At 35.2% G+C, this 19,066-nt stretch overlaps 4 protein-coding genes across 6 annotated transcripts; 3 read left to right on the top strand and 1 right to left on the bottom strand.

The window, feature by feature from the left end:
- Window positions 1–569: 569 nt before the first annotated feature.
- Window positions 570–4,620, top strand: LOC309504321 (magnesium transporter NIPA2). The gene is made up of 6 exons (XM_082177366.1): window positions 570–701; window positions 1,205–1,340; window positions 1,488–1,544; window positions 1,759–1,849; window positions 2,349–2,509; window positions 2,618–4,620. The coding sequence occupies exons 2-6, from the start codon at window positions 1,205–1,207 to the stop codon at window positions 3,268–3,270; spliced, it is 1,098 nt and encodes a 365-aa protein (XP_082033492.1). The 5' UTR covers window positions 570–701; the 3' UTR covers window positions 3,271–4,620.
- Window positions 4,615–6,595, bottom strand: timm8a (translocase of inner mitochondrial membrane 8 homolog A (yeast)). The gene is made up of 2 exons (XM_082177369.1): window positions 6,457–6,595; window positions 4,615–5,194 (listed from the first exon to the last, which is right to left on the bottom strand). The coding sequence occupies exons 1-2, from the start codon at window positions 6,565–6,567 to the stop codon at window positions 5,033–5,035; spliced, it is 273 nt and encodes a 90-aa protein (XP_082033495.1). The 5' UTR covers window positions 6,568–6,595; the 3' UTR covers window positions 4,615–5,032.
- A 62-nt stretch (window positions 6,596–6,657) lies between these two features.
- uqcrq (ubiquinol-cytochrome c reductase, complex III subunit VII) lies at window positions 6,658–9,643 on the top strand. Of its 2 annotated transcripts, none has more exons than XM_082177371.1 (3): window positions 6,658–6,795; window positions 7,561–7,732; window positions 9,372–9,643. In XM_082177371.1, exons 2-3 carry the CDS (start codon window positions 7,579–7,581, stop codon window positions 9,464–9,466), a joined length of 249 nt encoding a protein of 82 aa, XP_082033497.1. In that variant the 5' UTR covers window positions 6,658–6,795; window positions 7,561–7,578; the 3' UTR covers window positions 9,467–9,643. The 2 variants fall into 2 exon arrangements, with proteins under 2 accessions (XP_082033497.1, XP_082033496.1); XM_082177370.1 differs by having other exon boundaries at window positions 6,669–6,791.
- Window positions 9,644–10,596: 953 nt separating this feature from the next.
- On the top strand, window positions 10,597–18,682 carry gsr (glutathione reductase). Of its 2 annotated transcripts, none has more exons than XM_082177364.1 (14): window positions 10,597–10,787; window positions 11,034–11,303; window positions 11,543–11,569; window positions 11,687–11,775; window positions 13,918–13,987; window positions 14,291–14,438; window positions 14,884–14,938; window positions 15,023–15,122; window positions 15,210–15,296; window positions 15,448–15,615; window positions 16,046–16,157; window positions 16,355–16,486; window positions 17,684–17,817; window positions 17,959–18,682. In XM_082177364.1, the coding sequence occupies exons 2-14, from the start codon at window positions 11,073–11,075 to the stop codon at window positions 18,106–18,108; spliced, it is 1,503 nt and encodes a 500-aa protein (XP_082033490.1). In that variant the 5' UTR covers window positions 10,597–10,787; window positions 11,034–11,072; the 3' UTR covers window positions 18,109–18,682. The 2 variants fall into 2 exon arrangements, with proteins under 2 accessions (XP_082033490.1, XP_082033491.1); XM_082177365.1 differs by having other exon boundaries at window positions 11,150–11,303.
- The last annotated feature ends 384 nt before the right edge of the window (window positions 18,683–19,066 follow it).

Raw genomic sequence — 19,066 nt, forward strand, 5'->3', positions numbered from 1 at the left:
CTTTACAACAAGGTTTCATTAGTTAACATTAGTTTACTACATTAGTTAACCTGAACTAAGAATGAACAATACTTCTACAGCATTTACTAATCAGTTAATTTCAGTATAACTAATACATTATTCAAATCAAAAGTTGTATCTGTTAACATTAGTTAATGTGAACTAACATGAACAAACAATGAATGACTGTATTTGTATTAACTAACATGAACAAATATTAAGAAATACTGTAACAAATGTATTCGTTCATTGTTAGTTCATGTTAGGTAGTACATAATGTTAACAAATTGTAATTGTAAAGTGTAAAGTTGTCCTTATTGTAAAGTGTTACCAATGTATTTATTTTTATTTTATCAACTGTAAAATACAAACTGCTGATTTTAAACTGTGGAAAAGGATAAAAATGAAACACTTTATATTAATGTTTACACACTTGAGGAGTTTCAGAAGCAGACATTTGATATAATAATAGTTTCACCAAATTCAGTTTAAATATGTATAAACCATAGAGAGTATCATCTGTCACAGAAGGGTTTCGTTTAAAGAAAAGATAAATTCCCCAAAATGTCCAGACAGACAGGGCAGGAGACTGTCAATAGGGAAGTTAATAACAATATCTGGCAACCAGGGTTACATTCACTTCACCAGGAAGTTTATGCACACGAGACGTAACTGCCACCGATGGACGATACGAATGCAAGGTTAGTCAATTTAAAATTATTTATATTTCAATAGTCTTTTAAATATAGTCTTAAATCTTAATATGAACCGTAACATGAAACAACAATGCCGCCTAGTGTAAAATACATAGCTTAGTGCGGTAACCAAAATCTATCTACATCATTCTAAAAAGTTGCTTTCTCTCTTTGAAAATGCTGTGATCATGCATTTACTTTCGTTATAAATGTTTAGAGCAGATAAACAAATAGTCTACAATGAAATCTCATGTTGTATATTGCTTTGAAGTACTGGCGATGTGAAAAGCAGGAGTCACATGAGTCACATGATTTGCTTCCTATTATATTCTGTGGCTGTTTTAACTAGTGTGTTGCCTACCTAGACAGAAAGCTGTGCTTTTACTATGCCCAAAAATGCTATCTAGGTAGGCAGCTCACTAGGTTTTTTTTAGCCAGACCCGCCGATGTAACTAAAATATCTAATAGCCAATTGTAATATCTAGTTCTTCTATTATAACTGCGTTCAGATGGATGCTGCAAACCGCACTGACTTCTACATTGGTTTGGCTCTTGCTGTAAGTTCCACTGTCTTCATCGGTGGCAGTTTTATATTGAAAAAGAAAGGGCTTTTACGTCTGGCAAAAAGGGGCTCTACTAGAGCAGGTAGGTGATTGAAATTTACCGAGTACCATTGCGCAATACTTCATTATACAGTATTTGAATTGCATCATTTTTTTTTTATGCTTTTGACATTATTATTATTTCCTTTTATTGTGCTGTCTAATCAGATTTCTTCTCTCCACTATTTAGGTCAAGGTGGATATGCATACCTGAAAGAATGGTTGTGGTGGGCAGGGCTTATATTAAGTATGGCATTATCATTTTATGTATTTATTTGTCATAAGTAAAACTGAATTATAACCAGAATATGGACCTTGATCAGATGTGCATGTAAATATTATCAGTGTATGTGGATTTATAGATCTTTGTAATGAGATTGCTTTCTACACAGTACACATTAATATGTCATTATGAACACCCTAATAACAATCTTTTGTCTTGTCATGTATTTTATTTTTAGTGGGAATAGGTGAGGCAGCAAATTTTGCAGCTTACGCATTTGCACCTGCTACGTTAGTAACACCCCTGGGAGCATTGAGCGTTTTGGTCAGGTAAATGTACCTAGTAGTGTACACCACCTTTCAAAAATTATAACTTTAATTGCAGTCAGAAATACACTACTGTTCAAAAGTTTGGGGTCAGTAAGATTTTCAGCAGTCTACGGTATCACATTATCCTTTAGAATTCATTCTAATATGTTGAATTGGTGCCCAGGAAATATTGCTTATTATAATTTATTTATTTTTCTGATTAATATTTTTGTCGAATGATAAATTTTTTCAGGATTCTTCGATGAATAGAAAGTTCAAAACAACAGTATTTATTTGAAATAGCATTTGTTTTGTAATGATATAAAAGTCTTTATTAGTACTATTAGATTAATTTAATGCATCCTTGCTGAATACATTTATTTTTAAATTAATTTCTTTAAAAAAATCATATTGGCCCCACACTTGGGTTGTACAGGTGTGTACAGTCTCAACAGAACATTAATTCTTCGTCTAAAATATGTTTTTACTGAATGTACAACCTTCTTTTTTTTTTTATCAGTGCTGTGCTCTCATCATACTTCCTGAGTGAGCGGCTGAATATCCATGGGAAAATTGGCTGTTTGCTTTGCATCTTCGGTTCCACAGTAATGGTGCTCCATGCTCCACAAGAGGAAGAGGTTGCTTCTTTGACAGCAATGGCAGAGAAACTCAAAGATCCAGGTTAATTTACAAATACACTGTGGATACCAAAGATACCCTAATTTACAAGTACACCATGGCCCCCTGTGAGCTCTGTTATAACGGTCGTCTTTCTTGCATGTATCACAGGATTCATCGCTTTTGCTGTCTGCATTGTCGTGAGTAGCCTGGCCCTGATCTTATTTGTCGCACCTCGCTATGGTCAGAAAAATGTGCTGGTGTACATCCTCATCTGCTCGGTGATTGGTTCATTATCTGTGTCCTGTGTGAAAGGCCTTGGCATTGGGATCAAAGAGCTGTTCGCTGGTACAGCTGTTCTGAAAGAGCCACTGTTTTGGGCTCTGCTCATATGTCTTGTGATCTGCATCAGTATCCAGATAAGCTACCTTAATAAAGCCCTCGACATTTTCAACACCTCTATAGTTACACCTATTTATTATGTCTTCTTTACTGTATCCGTCATGGCTTGTTCGGCCATCTTGTTTAAGGAGTGGCTTCGAATGTCCACCGATGGGGCTGCTGGGACTGTTAGTGGCTTTCTTACCATCATCATTGGCATTTTTCTTCTCCATGCGTTCAAGGACATTAACTTTAACTTGGATTCTCTACCTTTATATCTGCACCGTGGACCTCAAGGCAACACGTGGAGCCAACCGTACGTGGCTTTGCCAACCGACGTGACGATTGCTGTGGCTGAAAGCAATCTGACTAAGGAAAGAAGTGCAAATGGCTTTTTTCCAGAGAGTTTAGACAAGAGGAGCAATGGTACATTGTTTATCTAGAATATTATTAGCAAAAATACTGATTTACTACAAGCATACTTTGCAAACCATTAATACTGTGAGAGTACTTTAATTTGCATTTTGTGTGTGCGTGTGTTTTAGTATACAAGATACTTCTTACATATTTTCCATCTATAATATTTCTTTTTAGTTTCACATTGTTGATATTTTCAGAGTAACGATGATGTGCCCAGTCACTTGTTTTAAATACAAAATCCTGAAGTAGCAGCATAATGTTTAAAAATCTGCTGTACAATCTTGTTAAATGTTACATTATTTATTCTATGACCAAACCAGCATTGTTTAGGATATGCATATGATTACATTCATATCAAGCACTTTAAATTTATCAGCTTAAATGTTGTATCAGTGATTTCAGGCCCCCCAAAAAATGATCACATTCATCTAATCTTTCTTAACGATCCGCTAGCTGCCCGCCCCATAAGCATGCCGTCAAAAAACGCGTCTCTGTAGGCCACCTAACCTAATAAGTGGTGAAACCACTTGTTTTTGTGTGCAGATCTCAGAGCCTAGGCGGCCTACAGAGACGCGTTTTTTTGACGGCATGCTTATGGGGCGGGCAGCTAGCGGATCGTTAAGAAAGATTAGATGAATGTGATACAAAAAAATTTGGGCCTGAAATCACTGATACAACCTTTAATATTCAATGCCTCATCTGTTCCATAAATACACAATATTATTTAATACAATGTGCTTGACTTCTTATGAACTATCATTCAAAAGTTTGGGGTCGGTAAAATATTTTTGATTGTTCTGAAATATAGTCTTTTATGCTCACCAAGGCTGCATTTATATGATCAAAAATACAGCAAACAGTAATATTGTGAAATATTCTTACAATTTAAAAGTACTGTTTTCTGTTTTAATATATTTTAAAATTGATTTTATTCCGGTGATGGCAAAGTTCAAAAGTTTAAAAGCATTTATAATACATTTTCTGTAAGATTATAAATGTCTTTACTGTCACATTTGATCAATTTAATGCATCCTTGCTGATTAAAGTAATCATTTCTTTTTACTCTTTTTATGAAAATGTACTGACTCCAAACTTTTGAACGTAGTGTAAACGTCCTATACTGGTGTTCGGGAACATATCTGTATATTTGAAAAATGTTTTCTTAAGCAGCAACTGAACTTAAGAGGTGGTGCATTGTTTTCTATATATATTCTATGTACATAGTGCCTGCTAAGCTATTTTAATAAATAGCACACCGAAACCTCTAAGAAGTCTCATTAGTATTTATTTAAGGAGCTTGAGCATTTTCTAACTTGAACTCTGCTTTCCCCTGTGACATTTTTTCACATCATATTAATAAACTGCAGTGAGTATGTTGTCTTTTTATTTCAAGTTCACATTTCAACAGACACTGTATAAGCCACAGATCTTGAAACAATCCCAGTAAGACGATGCATTGTATACTTGGAAATGTACTTTGACGAAAGTGAAATGCAGAGCCTCCTCCTCAACTCCAGATCAAATCTGTACAATGGGATCCACAATATGTACTCGTTTTCATACCAAAATCTTAGAACTGGGAAATGTCAATTATATCGATGGTAATAAATAGGGCTTTCTATGGGACTGTACATGCATCCATTTGATTTCGAATACACAGCCTTCAAAATAATAGAGCAAAAAGAGGCACTTTTGTCTTTGAGAAATTAACTGAATCCTGTATATAGCGGTTGCCTCACAGTTTTTGTTGGCATGACAAATCCTCAATAAGTGGCTGAAGTTCTACTAGTCTGTCATGGTCTCTGAGAATGTTCCTCTACTCCTCTGAGTTTGCTCTAGTCTGTTGAGGATGAATTGACTTGTATCGATGAATCGTTCCACGCAGTTTACAAAACACACCTCTGTCCTGGAGTCGAGCTTTGGACCAGGCTTATCCATGCACTTCTCCTGCAAAGACAAACACACTATGAGCTCTAAAAAAAACCCACAACTGATGACTTTACTGAATTTGTGTGTGTATGTATGTATATTGCATGAACAAGATATACAGCTCTTAATTAGCAATTAATATACAAATAAATATTAAGTAAATATATATTCAGCAATGATGCAGTAAGACAGCAAAGACCTTTATGTTGTTACAGAATATTTATATTTCAAATAAATGCTGTTCTTTTGAATTATCTATTCATCTAAGAATTATATATATATATATATATATATATATATATATATATATATATATATATATATATATATATATATTAGGAGTGTAACAATATATTTTGTCACAATATATCACAATACAAAAATGCAACAATATGTATCGTGGATAGTTCACCCAAAATAAAAATTACCCTGTGAGAAAATGTTTACGTTTTCAGAGTCAGTACTACATTAAACTACATGTATAATACATGTATAATGTATAATAATGGGGTAATATTAGTGGGTCCTGATAATACTTATGTTATAAGTCTTATGTTACCAGTAAAAAGTGGCCTACATGATTTTAAATATATCTAGCCAGTGACAGAGTGCAAGCATATTCATCTAAAATAATTCTGAATTTTCAGGTTCAGAATCATGAATATATTTATTCTGATGTCACCATTGTCCAAGCCTATTCATTTACACCCACAATGTAATATCAAATTTAGCATTTAATCAACAGTAAATTTTTTCTTAACCTTTTATTATATGTCTTGGAGTATCGCAATAATATCGTATCGTGAGTTCAGTATCGTGGTATCGAATCGTGAAATTAGGGTATCGTTACACCCCTATTATACTGTATATCATGTGACACTAAAGACTGGAGAAACGATGCTGAAAATTCAGCTTTGACATCACATGAATAAATTACATATTTAAATCAATTTAAAAAACGGCTACTTTAAATAATAATCATTTGTCTTTACAGTTTTATTGTATTGTATTTATTGAATATTTGTTCAAATGAATTCAGATTTGCTGAGCTGGGATGGGAATCGTACCGAGAAGAACCCCAAAGGGTCACAAGCTCCGCGACTAAAGAGGGCAGCACCTTAAATTAATTGCTTGAACTACATAATGAAACATCTTCCAAATCCACAGATCATGCATGCTAGGACAGGATATACTGTGCAAGTCAGTCTCTCTGTATATGTACAGTACAGCCTCATAAAGAGGATGCATTACGCAGCCCAGTAGGACAGAAACACACTCACCCAGCACACTTCTGTCATCTGATGAACTAGCTGCTGAAACCTCTGCTTTTGAGACTCGATCTCGATAAACTGCTGCAGTTGAGGGTCTGCCGTGACTCCTTGATTATCCATTGGGGAGAAGAATTGGAAACGCTACACAAAATAACTTAATGGTGATATCCGACCACTGTATACAATGTCCCAGTACGCTGACCTTCACGTGTCTCGATAGCCAGGAACCAGTACAGCAGAGCACCAATAAGAAAGCGTGAAATGAAGAGGAAGCGGATATGACTTGCGGCTGCAGGCGGAAGTTGTAGAATCCACAGCAGGACAAGGGTGTTAGGAGCAGTAAGGTTGGTGAGCCGAAAAATATTTTCTTGCCTTGTATTTTGACTATAGTGAGTTAAAAGATAACGACATTATCTTAATTAAGCGATGTAATGTATGTTTGGGTGTATTCATGTGTGTGTAAAACAGAGACAGTGCGATTGAGTTGAATGTCAAGCAAGGTCTTACAGAAAGCTGCTAGCCTAGCCACGTAACGTTAACGCTTATAAATGTGACTAAAATGTTCAGTGAGTTTTCTCTGCACATAAAGTAACCATATAATTTATATGAATTTAAGTTACTATATTAATTCTTATCTGTCAGCTTTGCCACATGATTTACAAGTTACGCTTGAGTCTTGTTTATCAGTGTAATATTGAATATATCAATCCGTTACTCTTATGAGTGAATTATCCTGATTCAAAGAACGTCTTTTCGTACAATATCCAATTTCACCCCCTCCATAGTGAATTTTATATAGAGATAAGGTTACATCAAAGAATATACCCGTTATTACAAGAGATGCTTATAAACTTGTTAACTTGTTGTATAATTAATTAATTGAATTCGCAATATTATATTTAAAATGCATGCATAAAATATTAAAGTACATAAAACATCATCCCATCAGTTAATTTAAATTAAATGTTTTCTTTTGTAATATATTTTAAAATGCAATTTATTACTATTTTATTTTATATACAACAGTTAAAATGTATGCAAATTGAGTCAATTATTGACATGCTTATTTTATTTTAAATGTACTAAATTGAACCTTGATTTAATTTCCCTTAGATCAGCTTTCTTGGCACAATGGGTCGTCACTTCGGAGATTTGGCCAAGATGAGGCATGTGATCACCTACAGTATTTCCCCCTTTGAGCAGAGGGCTTTCCCAAACTACTTTTCCAAGGGAATCCCAAATGTGTGGAGACGATTCAAATCATCTGTATTCAAGGTTGCACCACGTAAGTCATTTCGGGCCAAAATTAAGCAATACACAGGCGTTAAAAATGTGTATTTTCACCCCCAAAAAATGGTTTCAAGCCACTTATTTATATCTTTTGCTGAAGTGTGTCTGTTGGAAATATCAGTTTACATTTCCAAACATTCTTTTTGCCATTAATTGTAATAATCCAGTGAGATTTTTGTATGCACAATGAGTCTGACAACAGCTGGTATGATTCACACAGAGATCTGGGTCCGTATTCACACAACATTTTATCTTACCACTAAGAGTTCTCCTAAATGGCAGTAAAAGTTCTTAGTTAAGATTTTTCTCTTAAAACCTATTCACAAAGTTGCTGAGACCAACTTTTACTAAGGAATAAAGAGAAGTCTTCAGCTAAGAGAAACTGCGGGGTTGACCTCGTTTACTAAGAGCACTCTGGGTTTGGGCTAAATTCCGAGCTCGGAGCGTCCCCTCAGACAGCACGCCAGATACGCTTATTTTACTTATTTACTCTATTCGATCATTTGTAAGTGTGAAATCGTGAAAACAACTGCCACAGGTAATCGGACTTCATTTATTTATGTAGGTTTTATTTTTGGTGTTTTATCGTAGATTAAAATCTATAAATCAAAATATGTATTGCATTTATGAAGAAAAGGTTCAGCACCCAAGGCTCTATTGCTATTGCCTCAGTGGTGTACAGTGTCTTTGGGCAGATTGCCAGGTACAGCCATTAGGATTGTTTGTGATTTGGTCTTAGTGACTTAGGAGTTCTTTTGACTACTCGTAACGTTTCACAGATTTAGGAGCTAGTTTTAGCGCTAAAATGCTTTGTAAAATACTCTTAGGGCAAAAATGTAGGAGTTTTAAAATTAGGACTGACATGCCCATTCAATTTAAGAGTTTCTTTTTTTGTGAATGCGGCCCCGGATCTCAGCAACATCGAGTCTGTCTGGGATTACACGAAGAAACAAAAAAAACTGAGATAGACTAAATCCTGAAAAACTTTGGCAATGTCTCCAAGACGCTTGAAGAAACCTTCCTGCAAAGATACATTACTGTGAAAAGTTTTAGACCCTTGTGTAAAAATATTGTAAAGTGAGGATGCTTTCAAAAATAATGCCATAACTAGATTTTATTTATCAATTAACTTCTATGAACTAAATCAAGTCAATATTTGGTGTGACCACCACTTGGGTTTAAAACAGCTTTTGTCCTCGGTACACCTGCACAGGTACACTTTTTCAGGTAGCTCTGCAGGCAAGTTTCTTCAAGCGTCTTGGAGACATTGCCACGATTCTTCTGGATTAAGTCTGTCTCAGTTTTTTCTGTTTCTTCATGTAATCCCAGATGGATTTGATGGTGATCAGATCTGCGTGTGGAGCACCGACTGTTGTCATACTCATCATGCATACAAAAATCTCTCTGGATTGTTACAATTAATTGCAAAAGGAATGTTTGGAAATGTAAACTGATATTTCCTAATGACACACTACAGCAAAATATATAAATAACTGGCTTAACCATTTTTCTGGGTGAAAATACTAACGTGCCTAAGACTTTTGCAAGGTACAGGCTATACTATTCTAGCAATAGATTAAAGCAAACACTGTGTGTGACTAAACTTCTCTTCAAACCTGCATCTCTATTTACAGCCATGATTCTGATGTACCTGACCTACACATGGGGCAATCATGTACATGAACAGGGCAAAAGAAAGAACCCCGCAGACTATGAGAAGGACCAGTGAAATCGCTCTGCTGAAGATGTGTCCTTGTGTAACTTCTTGTTTCTGAAAAATTCATCAATAAAGAAAATATTTATGGGAAAAATGGATTTCTGACTTGTTGCAATAACTGTACACTTAATCAACATGATTCAATTTAGTAGCTTGTTTATTAATAAAGTACCCTGATGTGATGCATCACTTGAGATTATCCTCTCATTTGTAACAGTCATCAGAAATATTTGAATGGCAGGGGAGTCTACTGCCAAGTTTTTTTTTTTTTTTTTTTTTTTTTCTACTGGATACCAAGGCACTTTTTTTTTAATGCGAAGGCACAAATTAGCAAGTTTTAATGCAGTTTATAGAGATTTATTTTTCTATTTTTACTTTTTGTTTTGGTATACTAATGATTTTTTATTTATTTATACTAATGATGAAAATTAAATTTTCTTTTTCTATTATGATTAGTTTATCTGTTGTCTGCCATGTAAATATTTCTGAAGTTTAACAAATTTCATTAAAATAGCGGGTGGACAATACTTTTTCAATGTGAATCGTCAATGCAGAAATATTTACTCAATGTGCTGTACACTACTGTCAAAGTCCCTTTGCTACCATTCAAAAGTTTGGGGCTGGGAAATTCTTTTAAATGTTTTTGAAAAGTCCTGCTCACCAAGACTACATTTATTTGATAAAAAAATAAGTAAAGTATATACACAAAAGTAATATTGTGAAGTAACTTTTCTATTTCAATATATTTTAAAATATAAGGCCGGGTGATGCAAAGCTGAATTTTCAGCATCATTAGCCTACTCAAGTTTCCAGTGTCACATGATCCTTCAAAAATCATTATAATATGCTGATTTGCTGCTCAAGAAACATTTCGAAACAATTTTTTAAGGATTGTTTAATGAATAGAAAGCTCAAAAGAACAATTTTAACGTGTTGTGTAGTTCAGTATTGTCACCTTAACATTTAATGCGTCCTTGCTGAATAAAAGTACAATGACCCCAAACTTTTGATCGATATGACCGCATACACCGCAAACAATATTCATTATCATTCCTTACAATGTAATAATATAACGCCGTTGTTGTCATGTGCTTCTGTACACTGGCGCTGCGTGTTGAAACGCGCATGCTCAGTTTAGCTCAGCGACGGCGTCATTCCGACTTCACAGTTTACATCGACGCATTCCGTTAAAACCATACGAAGATGGTCAGCAAAGATACACCTAAAGAGTTTATTACTCAACACATCTAAGAAACGACACTTTGTTAAATAGAATGTTTAGAATGTACTGCAAAAGGGTTTCCGCTACATATGTAACGGCTGCATTTCGTCGGTGAGTTTGTTTAGTGGGCTGAATTCTTTTCATTGTACGAAATATTTCCCCTTTTCAAATAAACCAGACTGTTATATGTCGTATTTAAAAGTGAGTTCAAAGTAAGTTGAGCACACGGGATTGACCGTGAAGGACAGTAATAAGCATGGGTAACTATGACTATTGTCCAGACTTGCTTCTGGGATTTACACACTATTGTGTCAATTCACAATGACTAAGCATTGGCTTTTACGTCCCTCCCATTAGTTCAACTACTGCATTGGCCGGGGGGTTGGCTTCCTGCTTATGGAGATATTAAGCTCGTTTGCTCGACTGCGAGCGTCTTTTCTTACTCTTGGACGATCGCTGTCATCTTCTCGTAGACTCATCAGTCGCAGCATGGCCTCTGAATCCGTAACGCGCTATGATTTTCTGGTGATTGGCGGAGGGTCCGGAGGGCTGGCCAGTGCGCGGCGGGCGGCTGAACTCGGTGCCACCGCAGCCGTGATCGAAAGTCACAAACTCGGAGGTACCTGCGTGAGTAAAGACCATCCTGCTCCTGCAACACCACATTTTTCCTTAGAGTCATATAGATGTGTTCTTTAGACGAGTTATTTACAGCAATTGGTCGCTGGATTCGTCACATGAACAGAGAGGTGTTTGGGAAGAATCCAGATCCAGCTCTTTATTGTGTAATGGTTTAGTCCAGCACCTATGCATTTTTTTTGTCTGCTGATATTATTGACTTTGCCAATTAAACTTCTCTTCCGCTGCAGGTGAATGTTGGTTGTGTTCCTAAAAAGGTAGCCTATATATTTTTTACTTTTATCATTACTCTTAATTGATTGCCTGATGCAAGCAGAACTGTTCATAAATAGGCTAATGTTCATAAATAATTGTGTAATTTTGCATGCTTCCAGGTTATGTGGAATACATCCACTCATGCAGAGTATATCCATGATCATGAAGACTATGGATTTGAGGGAGCAAAAGCACATTTCAGCTGGCAGTAAGTTAGATACTTTCTTTGGGTTTTCTTTTGGGTTGTTTGGTTTTTGTGGATAGGATGTTGAGTATAGGGTTAGGGTTAGGGTTACAGCAAGCCATTCTTTTAAAATATATATATTAAAAAAACTAGCATTTATTTTTGTGTTCAAATGTAATTTCTGTATTTAATAATTTTTAGTATTTTTTTGTAAACTACTGTATACCTTGTGAAATGACATTTGCCGCTGTAAGTAAATACATTCCTCCCTCAGATATCAGACCTATTATCAATAGGTATATTAGATAAGTGGCCGGAGGAGTGGAACAGGCTACATGAAATTCATCTGGAATTTTCAAACAAATTTTGAATCACTCTTAAAACTAGATCTGATCAAGTGGTATTCACCAGATGTCGTATAGGTCATACAAGTTTTACTCGTGCTTTTTTTGCTTAAAGGTGAAGACCCAACTTTATGCATGTTTTGTAAGATTCCCCTCTCTGTTAAACATATTTTATTGGACTGTCCTGGGTACAGTTATTACCCTTAAGGACTTATTTAGTAAGATTATGTCTGAAAAGGTTTTGGATTTTTTATCATATGTTAATTATTATTATTTTAATAATATGACTTGTTGTGTTTGTTTGCGTGGTTTTATTGTATTTATATGATATTTGTATTTTTGTAATTAAATTTTTGCGATGAAAATATCCTTAGATATTTGAGGAGATTCCCCCCTTCTATGTAAAGCGCTTTGAGGTCTCAGAAAAAGCGCTATATAAATGTAACGAATTATTATTATTATTATTATTATTAGATGCTGACATGGCATTAAATAAAACAAACTATCTATCTATCTTACCTGAATGTAAACAGATGAGAAACAAAATACATTTGTAACAGTATATTGGATCCGTGTATTTGTTCTCAAAGTGACAGCAGCCTAATATTCCTGCTGTCATCTGGGTCTTTAATGTTAATCAAACTAAATTAATTTGTATCTTTGTTATGTTTTTTTTTTGTTTTTTTTTTTTAGCTGTTGTTTGTAAAACTGAAGATTCACTTGTCTTCAATAATGCTTGAACTATGGCCCTAATAGTTTGGCTGTTTTTGCTGTGGTATCAAAATTGGAATCAATTGAGAATTGTGAAAATGAAAAATATTTTGGTGGCTTATTTATTAGAAAACAATTTTACATGGGTCAAAAAAACAACAAAACTTTTTATTTATTTACTTATTTGCGAGGCCAGTGAACATTTTGGCAGGGAAAGTAAAAGCAGAGTAAAAGTGAGTGGTGTGGCAGGATTTTGAACATCCTCCACAGTTATAGTTGGGTGTCGCTGACAGATATTAAGTGGTGCCGCCAGTGTGCATGCACTCATAGAAAACAATGCATTTACAATTTGATATGGCAGGCATTCCAGTGTGCGACCCTCTTTATGCATTGTTTTGCTAATGTTGGTGACTCCTAGTTGGGAGGACATCATTTATGAGTCTTAACCCGCCAAATTGGCTGGTGAGTTGATCTGTGTTACCTGCCATGGTTGGTTCATTTGAATGGTTGACATACAGTATGTTAATTTTGAACCCTGTTCATTACATAATAGTAATTGTTCTTTTGTAGTCACATTCCCAAAAGTAACAAGTATGTAATATTGTTTCTGGAAACAAAATTTGCCATTCAATTCTATGGGAATCTGTAGTTCAGATATCTTCTGACTAGTATGTATTTAAATTGTTGGTGGTACTTAATCTAGTTTTACTTGTAATTAGTTATATTTGTGAAGAGTAATTAAACAAAAGTTCTAGTAACATCAGTAAATACACTAGTTTTAAAGGATACATGTAATGATGGCTTGCCGTAGAGGATATTCTTTTTGTAAGAAGTAATTCTTGTCACAAAAAGGATTTTTTACTATTGCGATAGTTGAAGATAGTCAAGTTCCTGCTTGCTCTGATTCGTTACAGCTTTCAGTATTTGTTTTGCTTCCCTTTTGTGGTAATGTGAGTACAGCTTTTGGTGATCTTGTCAGACAAAAGCATGAGGTGGAGTAATTTGTTTGAGTAGAGGTGAGTTATGCTGTATAGAGTTCAGCTATCAGGATTTCTAGTGATATGAAAGATAAATTAATAAATGTCACTTCTTTGGGTGTGTGTACTTTCAGACTCATTAAACGCAAAAGGGATGCTTACGTTAGTCGCCTGAATCAGATTTACCTGAGCAACCTTGACAAGGTAGGCTGTGTTATGTTACTTTTCAGTCAGCAAATTGAATGTGAATGATTTGTGGAATCTTGTTCTTTATAGCACTTGTACTATGAAAGCTTTACATAGAAATCTTAAAGGCATTACAGCAAAATAGTCCCGTTTGAGCTTCAGAGACAGGGTGAAATTTTTATTTGTTTTAATTCAAATGCTGTACTAAGCAGACCTCGAGGAAAATAAATAAATAGCGTTATGAAAATGCATGAAATTGCCTCTTTAAACGTTTAGAATTGGTATTGATGTGACTGAGGTGTTGTTTGTGGTTGTTCATAGGCCAAAATTGAGTCCATTCATGGCTATGCAAGGTTCACAGATGACCCTGAACCTACTGTTGAAGTCAATGGAAAGAAATACACAGGCACCCATATCTTAATCTCCACTGGCGGTCACCCATCCACTGTCAGTGAGGATGATGTGCCAGGTGGGCTTATGTTTGTTCATTATGAAAAATATACTTCCTTCTGCTTTACTTCTCAATGCCATCCTTATTTGCACTTGCCATTAATAGTTCATAGGGATAGTTCAGCCCAAAATTGTAATTTATTTTTAATATTTAATTAATTCTTTCTTGAAGATATTTAAAAGAAAGTTGGTAACCAGACAGTTGACTTCCATATTATTGCTTTCCTACTATGGAAGGTAATGGTTAATGTCAACTGTTTGATTACCAACATTCTTCAAAATATCTTCTCTTTTGTATTCAGCAAACGAAAGAAATTTATATAGGTTTTGAAAAACTTGGTGAGGGTGAGTAAGTTGATGAAGAAAGTTTTATTTTTGGGTGAACTATCCTTTAAAGTGATTTAACTTATTTTTGTCACTTTTTTGACAACATCTGCATTTTGTAAATTTCAATGTTATTGCAGGAGCCAGTTTAGGCATTACCAGTGATGGATTCTTTGAACTTGAATCTTGCCCTAAGTAAGTGATTGATTGCCAATTTCTGCTTATATTATTGTGTTTTCTTAGCTTATCATAAAATAACCGATCACTGTATCCACCTAGACGTAGTGTCATAGTTGGGGCAGGATATATTGCTGTGGAGATGGCTGGTATCCTTTCCACTCTGGGGTCCAAAACGTCCATCATCATCCGACAAGGAGGGGTAAGAGCCCTATTTATTGTCACCTGGATAAATGCTACTGTCATGTATATTCCAAAGTAAGCAATGACTGTGTTCTTTTGTTTCAAGGTGCTGAGGAACTTCGATGCCTTGATAAGCTCAAATTGCACAAAAGAATTGCAAAATCATGGTATTGACTTACGGAAAAATACTCAGGTAACTAGTACTGAGTAGTATTAGGTAAGGTAATATGTAGCTGGCTTTCCAGACTGATGTATCAGTTTGTTTGGCAGATTTTTAGTTATGATTTTCCCCCAAACAATATATAGTATGTCAATTTATCAAAATATTCTGACATTGTTTACAGGTGAAGTCAGTGCAGAAGACTGACATGGGCCTCACTGTTACGCTTGTGACAAAAGACCCTGAGGTCAAGGATGCACAGGAGAAGTTGGACACCATCCATGAGGTGGACTGTCTGCTCTGGGCTATTGGCAGGGAACCCAAAACCGCTGGCCTCAACCTCAGTCAAATAGTAAAAATTTATTTCAGTTTGGTTGATATTATTACTATGGAAGCCTATTGGGAATGGTATCGCACTGGGGTAAACTTTTAGAATACATATTATTTTGAAAGTATAGCCACAAATCTTGAAGTTGGTATGAAATGGAGAAACTAACATGAAACTAGTGTGATTAAAGTTCTGCTCACAGGAATTAAGTTACTAATGCATAACAATATTACAAGCTGTACATTTCTCCTTTTAAACCCTCTGGAATGCATTGCCATGTAGTGTACACACCATTCTTACTTTTTACAATCTGAAGGATCAATGAAACATGTCAGAGATTATGTCGGATTTCTTTAAACCGCAGTAGCCACTCTAGAAGATGGTATTGTAGGCTTTATCTTCGCACTGCATAACTTGATAAAGTATGAATAACAGAGGGTGTATTGTTATTCAGGGTGTGAAGCTTGATGAAAGGGGACATATCGTGGTGGATGAGTTCCAGAACACCACTCGTCCAGGCATCTATGCAGTTGGGGATGTTTGTGGGAAAGCTCTTCTTACACCTGGTACGGTTTCAGGATCACATCTTCTCACAGAATTTCCTCCTACATGCATTAACATCTTCTGGGTGTTTTGTGGTTTTGTATGTTGGGGGTTACATTGCAGGGCCCCCCAACTGTAATTCTTTAGCATCTGTTTGATGGGAATGTATATTCAGTATATACTAATAAGCTGTTGTTGTTTCTCTTTTTTGTGTGGATAGTTGCTATTGCTGCTGGCAGAAAGCTTGCTCACCGACTATTTGAGGGCAAAGCAGACTCCAAAATCGATTATAATAATATCCCTACTGTTGTGTTCAGCCACCCACCTATCGGCACAGTAGGACTAACTGAAGGTGATCTGATGTACAAATAATGCTTTCTCATAGTATCTTGATATTTTCATCAGACTTTGCTTGTAGCTAGTGTTGTTTTAGTATTATTTATATACTATTATAAAACTTACTATTTTGTATATCTTTTGTTTGTATATATTCAGTTTTCATTTCTTAGTAATTTTATTGTACTTTTGTCATTCGTATTAGTTTTTTATATGAATATAGCTTTAATTGATTCTTATTTCAGTTTTAGTAATGTTATTACTTAAAAACTTTAACTTATTTTATTTCAGTTATATTACCAAGGGGACATTTCTCATTTTCCATAATTTTTTTTAAAGTTTACGTTTTTCATCTAATATTTATATTTTATTGATAACACTTTACAAAAACTTTAATTAGTTAACATTTAACAATGAAAAATAATTCTAAAGCTTTTATTAATCTTAGTTTGTTCATTTCATCATTTAAAGTGCCCCATTATGCTTTTTGGAATATTACCTTTCGTGCAGTTTGAAATATAGCTGATTGTGAATGTAAAAGTCTGCAAATTTTTAAAGATAAAGGTGAATGAAAAATAAAGTTATTGTCTGTTACATACCTATGTAACAAATTTGCATAATGCCAGCCTATGGTTTTTCATTGGCTACCCTCGAACAACATCTACTTTGACCCGCCTTCAAACACTGTAGTTGTTGCTGAGGCCTGAAAGAGTTTGGTTTCTTGTGGTCGACATGTCGAGAAGACGCTGTTTTCCACGAATGTTTTCCAAATCATCGTTACTGTTCATATCACTTGAATATCAAACAAGCGCTGAGAAAGCCTCCAGACGTGAAATACAGATATGGTAATGGACGTTTCGTTTCCAACATGCGGTGTGAGCGGTAGACCAATCCAGCAGACTCGGCCATCTGACCAATCAGAGCAGAGTAGGCTCTCGGAAAGGTGGGGTTTAGAGAGACTAAATCTTCGAACAAACCGTTTTCAGACTTCTTGAGAAATTAGGTGATGTGCAATGTATATTATGAGAAAAACATAGTGTGTTTTTTTTTTTTACCTTTGATACATGTAAATCTATTATAGGAGACCTCCAAAACAACATTAGGAACCTTTAAAATAGCATAATAGGGGTACTTTATTAATACAGTATTTGAATCAGAAGCTGTATCTGCTAATATTATTTAATGGATTATTTAATAATGTCATGTTTTGTAGATGAAGCAGTCAAGACCTGGGGAAAGGACAATGTGAAGGTTTATACCACTTCTTTCACCCCCATGTATTACGCCATCACCACTCGAAAGAGTAAGTGCATCATGAAGTTGGTGTGTGCTGGCAAAGACGAAAAGGTGAGGGTGTGATCAGTCCATCGATCATAAATGAGTATGAAATATCACGAAGGATAATTATTTAGTTGTATTTGAACAGTATTTTGCTGTTACAATAAGTCATTTTCATTAAGTCACTTCTGAGCCTCTTTTCTTTTTTAGGTGGTTGGTCTCCATATGCAGGGTTTTGGCTGTGATGAGATGCTTCAGGGTTTTGCTGTGGCTGTTAACATGGGGGCTACTAAAGCAGACTTTGACAGAACCATTGCCATCCACCCGACGTCCTCAGAGGAGCTAGTAACATTACGCTAATCAAGTGTTCATATCCCAACGTGCCACTTCACAAGATTATGTTCCAATCCAAACAATAAAAAAAACAAAAAAAATTGGGAATATTCTCCTAACATCTACATATCTAGCATTTTGTAACAAGAGGCGTATACTTGGTTTGTTGTATCACTGGGATCATTAGTCACTAGTGATTAAGACACAATACAGCAACATTCATCTGGCTGTGTCTTGAACTTTACATTGTTGTACCCCATTTTCACAGGTATTATTGTTTGATTGGAACAAGGTCAGATGAAGGCTTGATGATTTATAATAGCTAAAAGTCTAATTAAATCTGTTTACAGTAAAACACTGTTGCTTTGATCTTACATTTTTAGAAAGTTTAATTCAGAGTTGCTTTCAATTGTAGTGGGTAGTGCTTTCTCAATATTTGTAAAATAAAATTGGATATGCACAGTTTGCTCACACTTGAGCATAGACCTTGAATACATTTAAAATATGAATTTGCATCTTTGTGTGGTTAATAGAGCATTTCTTATATGTATTGACATTGTCAATATACTTATTAATAAACCTGTCACTTTTCATAAAAACATATACTGAGATTATCAATTCTTCAAAAGCTTGAAGTGAACAACTCTTTTGATTCATACATATTCTAAGATATATGATTGAGATTTGACCACTTACTGTGTTGACAAACTTTTAGTGTTAGTAGTATCTTATAATTACTGCAGAAATTCTGTTCTTCCCTACTTGGCATTTACTCAGCCGCTTCCTTGATTATGAATATTGTCATATCGCATTGTATCTCAAAAATTATACATTCATCCTCAGTAGCTTCCTTCAGGCAGGGATGGGCAACTTCGATAGTAACGAGGGCCAACATTTTTTCTCCTTCATACCAAGGGGCCCGGTCACTAATCCACACCTTTTACACCGTCTTACTCAATTTACTTTTTATTAAGGGAAATCAATG

This window comes from Leuciscus leuciscus (genome assembly GCF_965113295.1).
Source record: "Leuciscus leuciscus genome assembly, chromosome: 8".
Taxonomy (NCBI): Eukaryota; Metazoa; Chordata; class Actinopteri; order Cypriniformes; family Leuciscidae; genus Leuciscus; species Leuciscus leuciscus.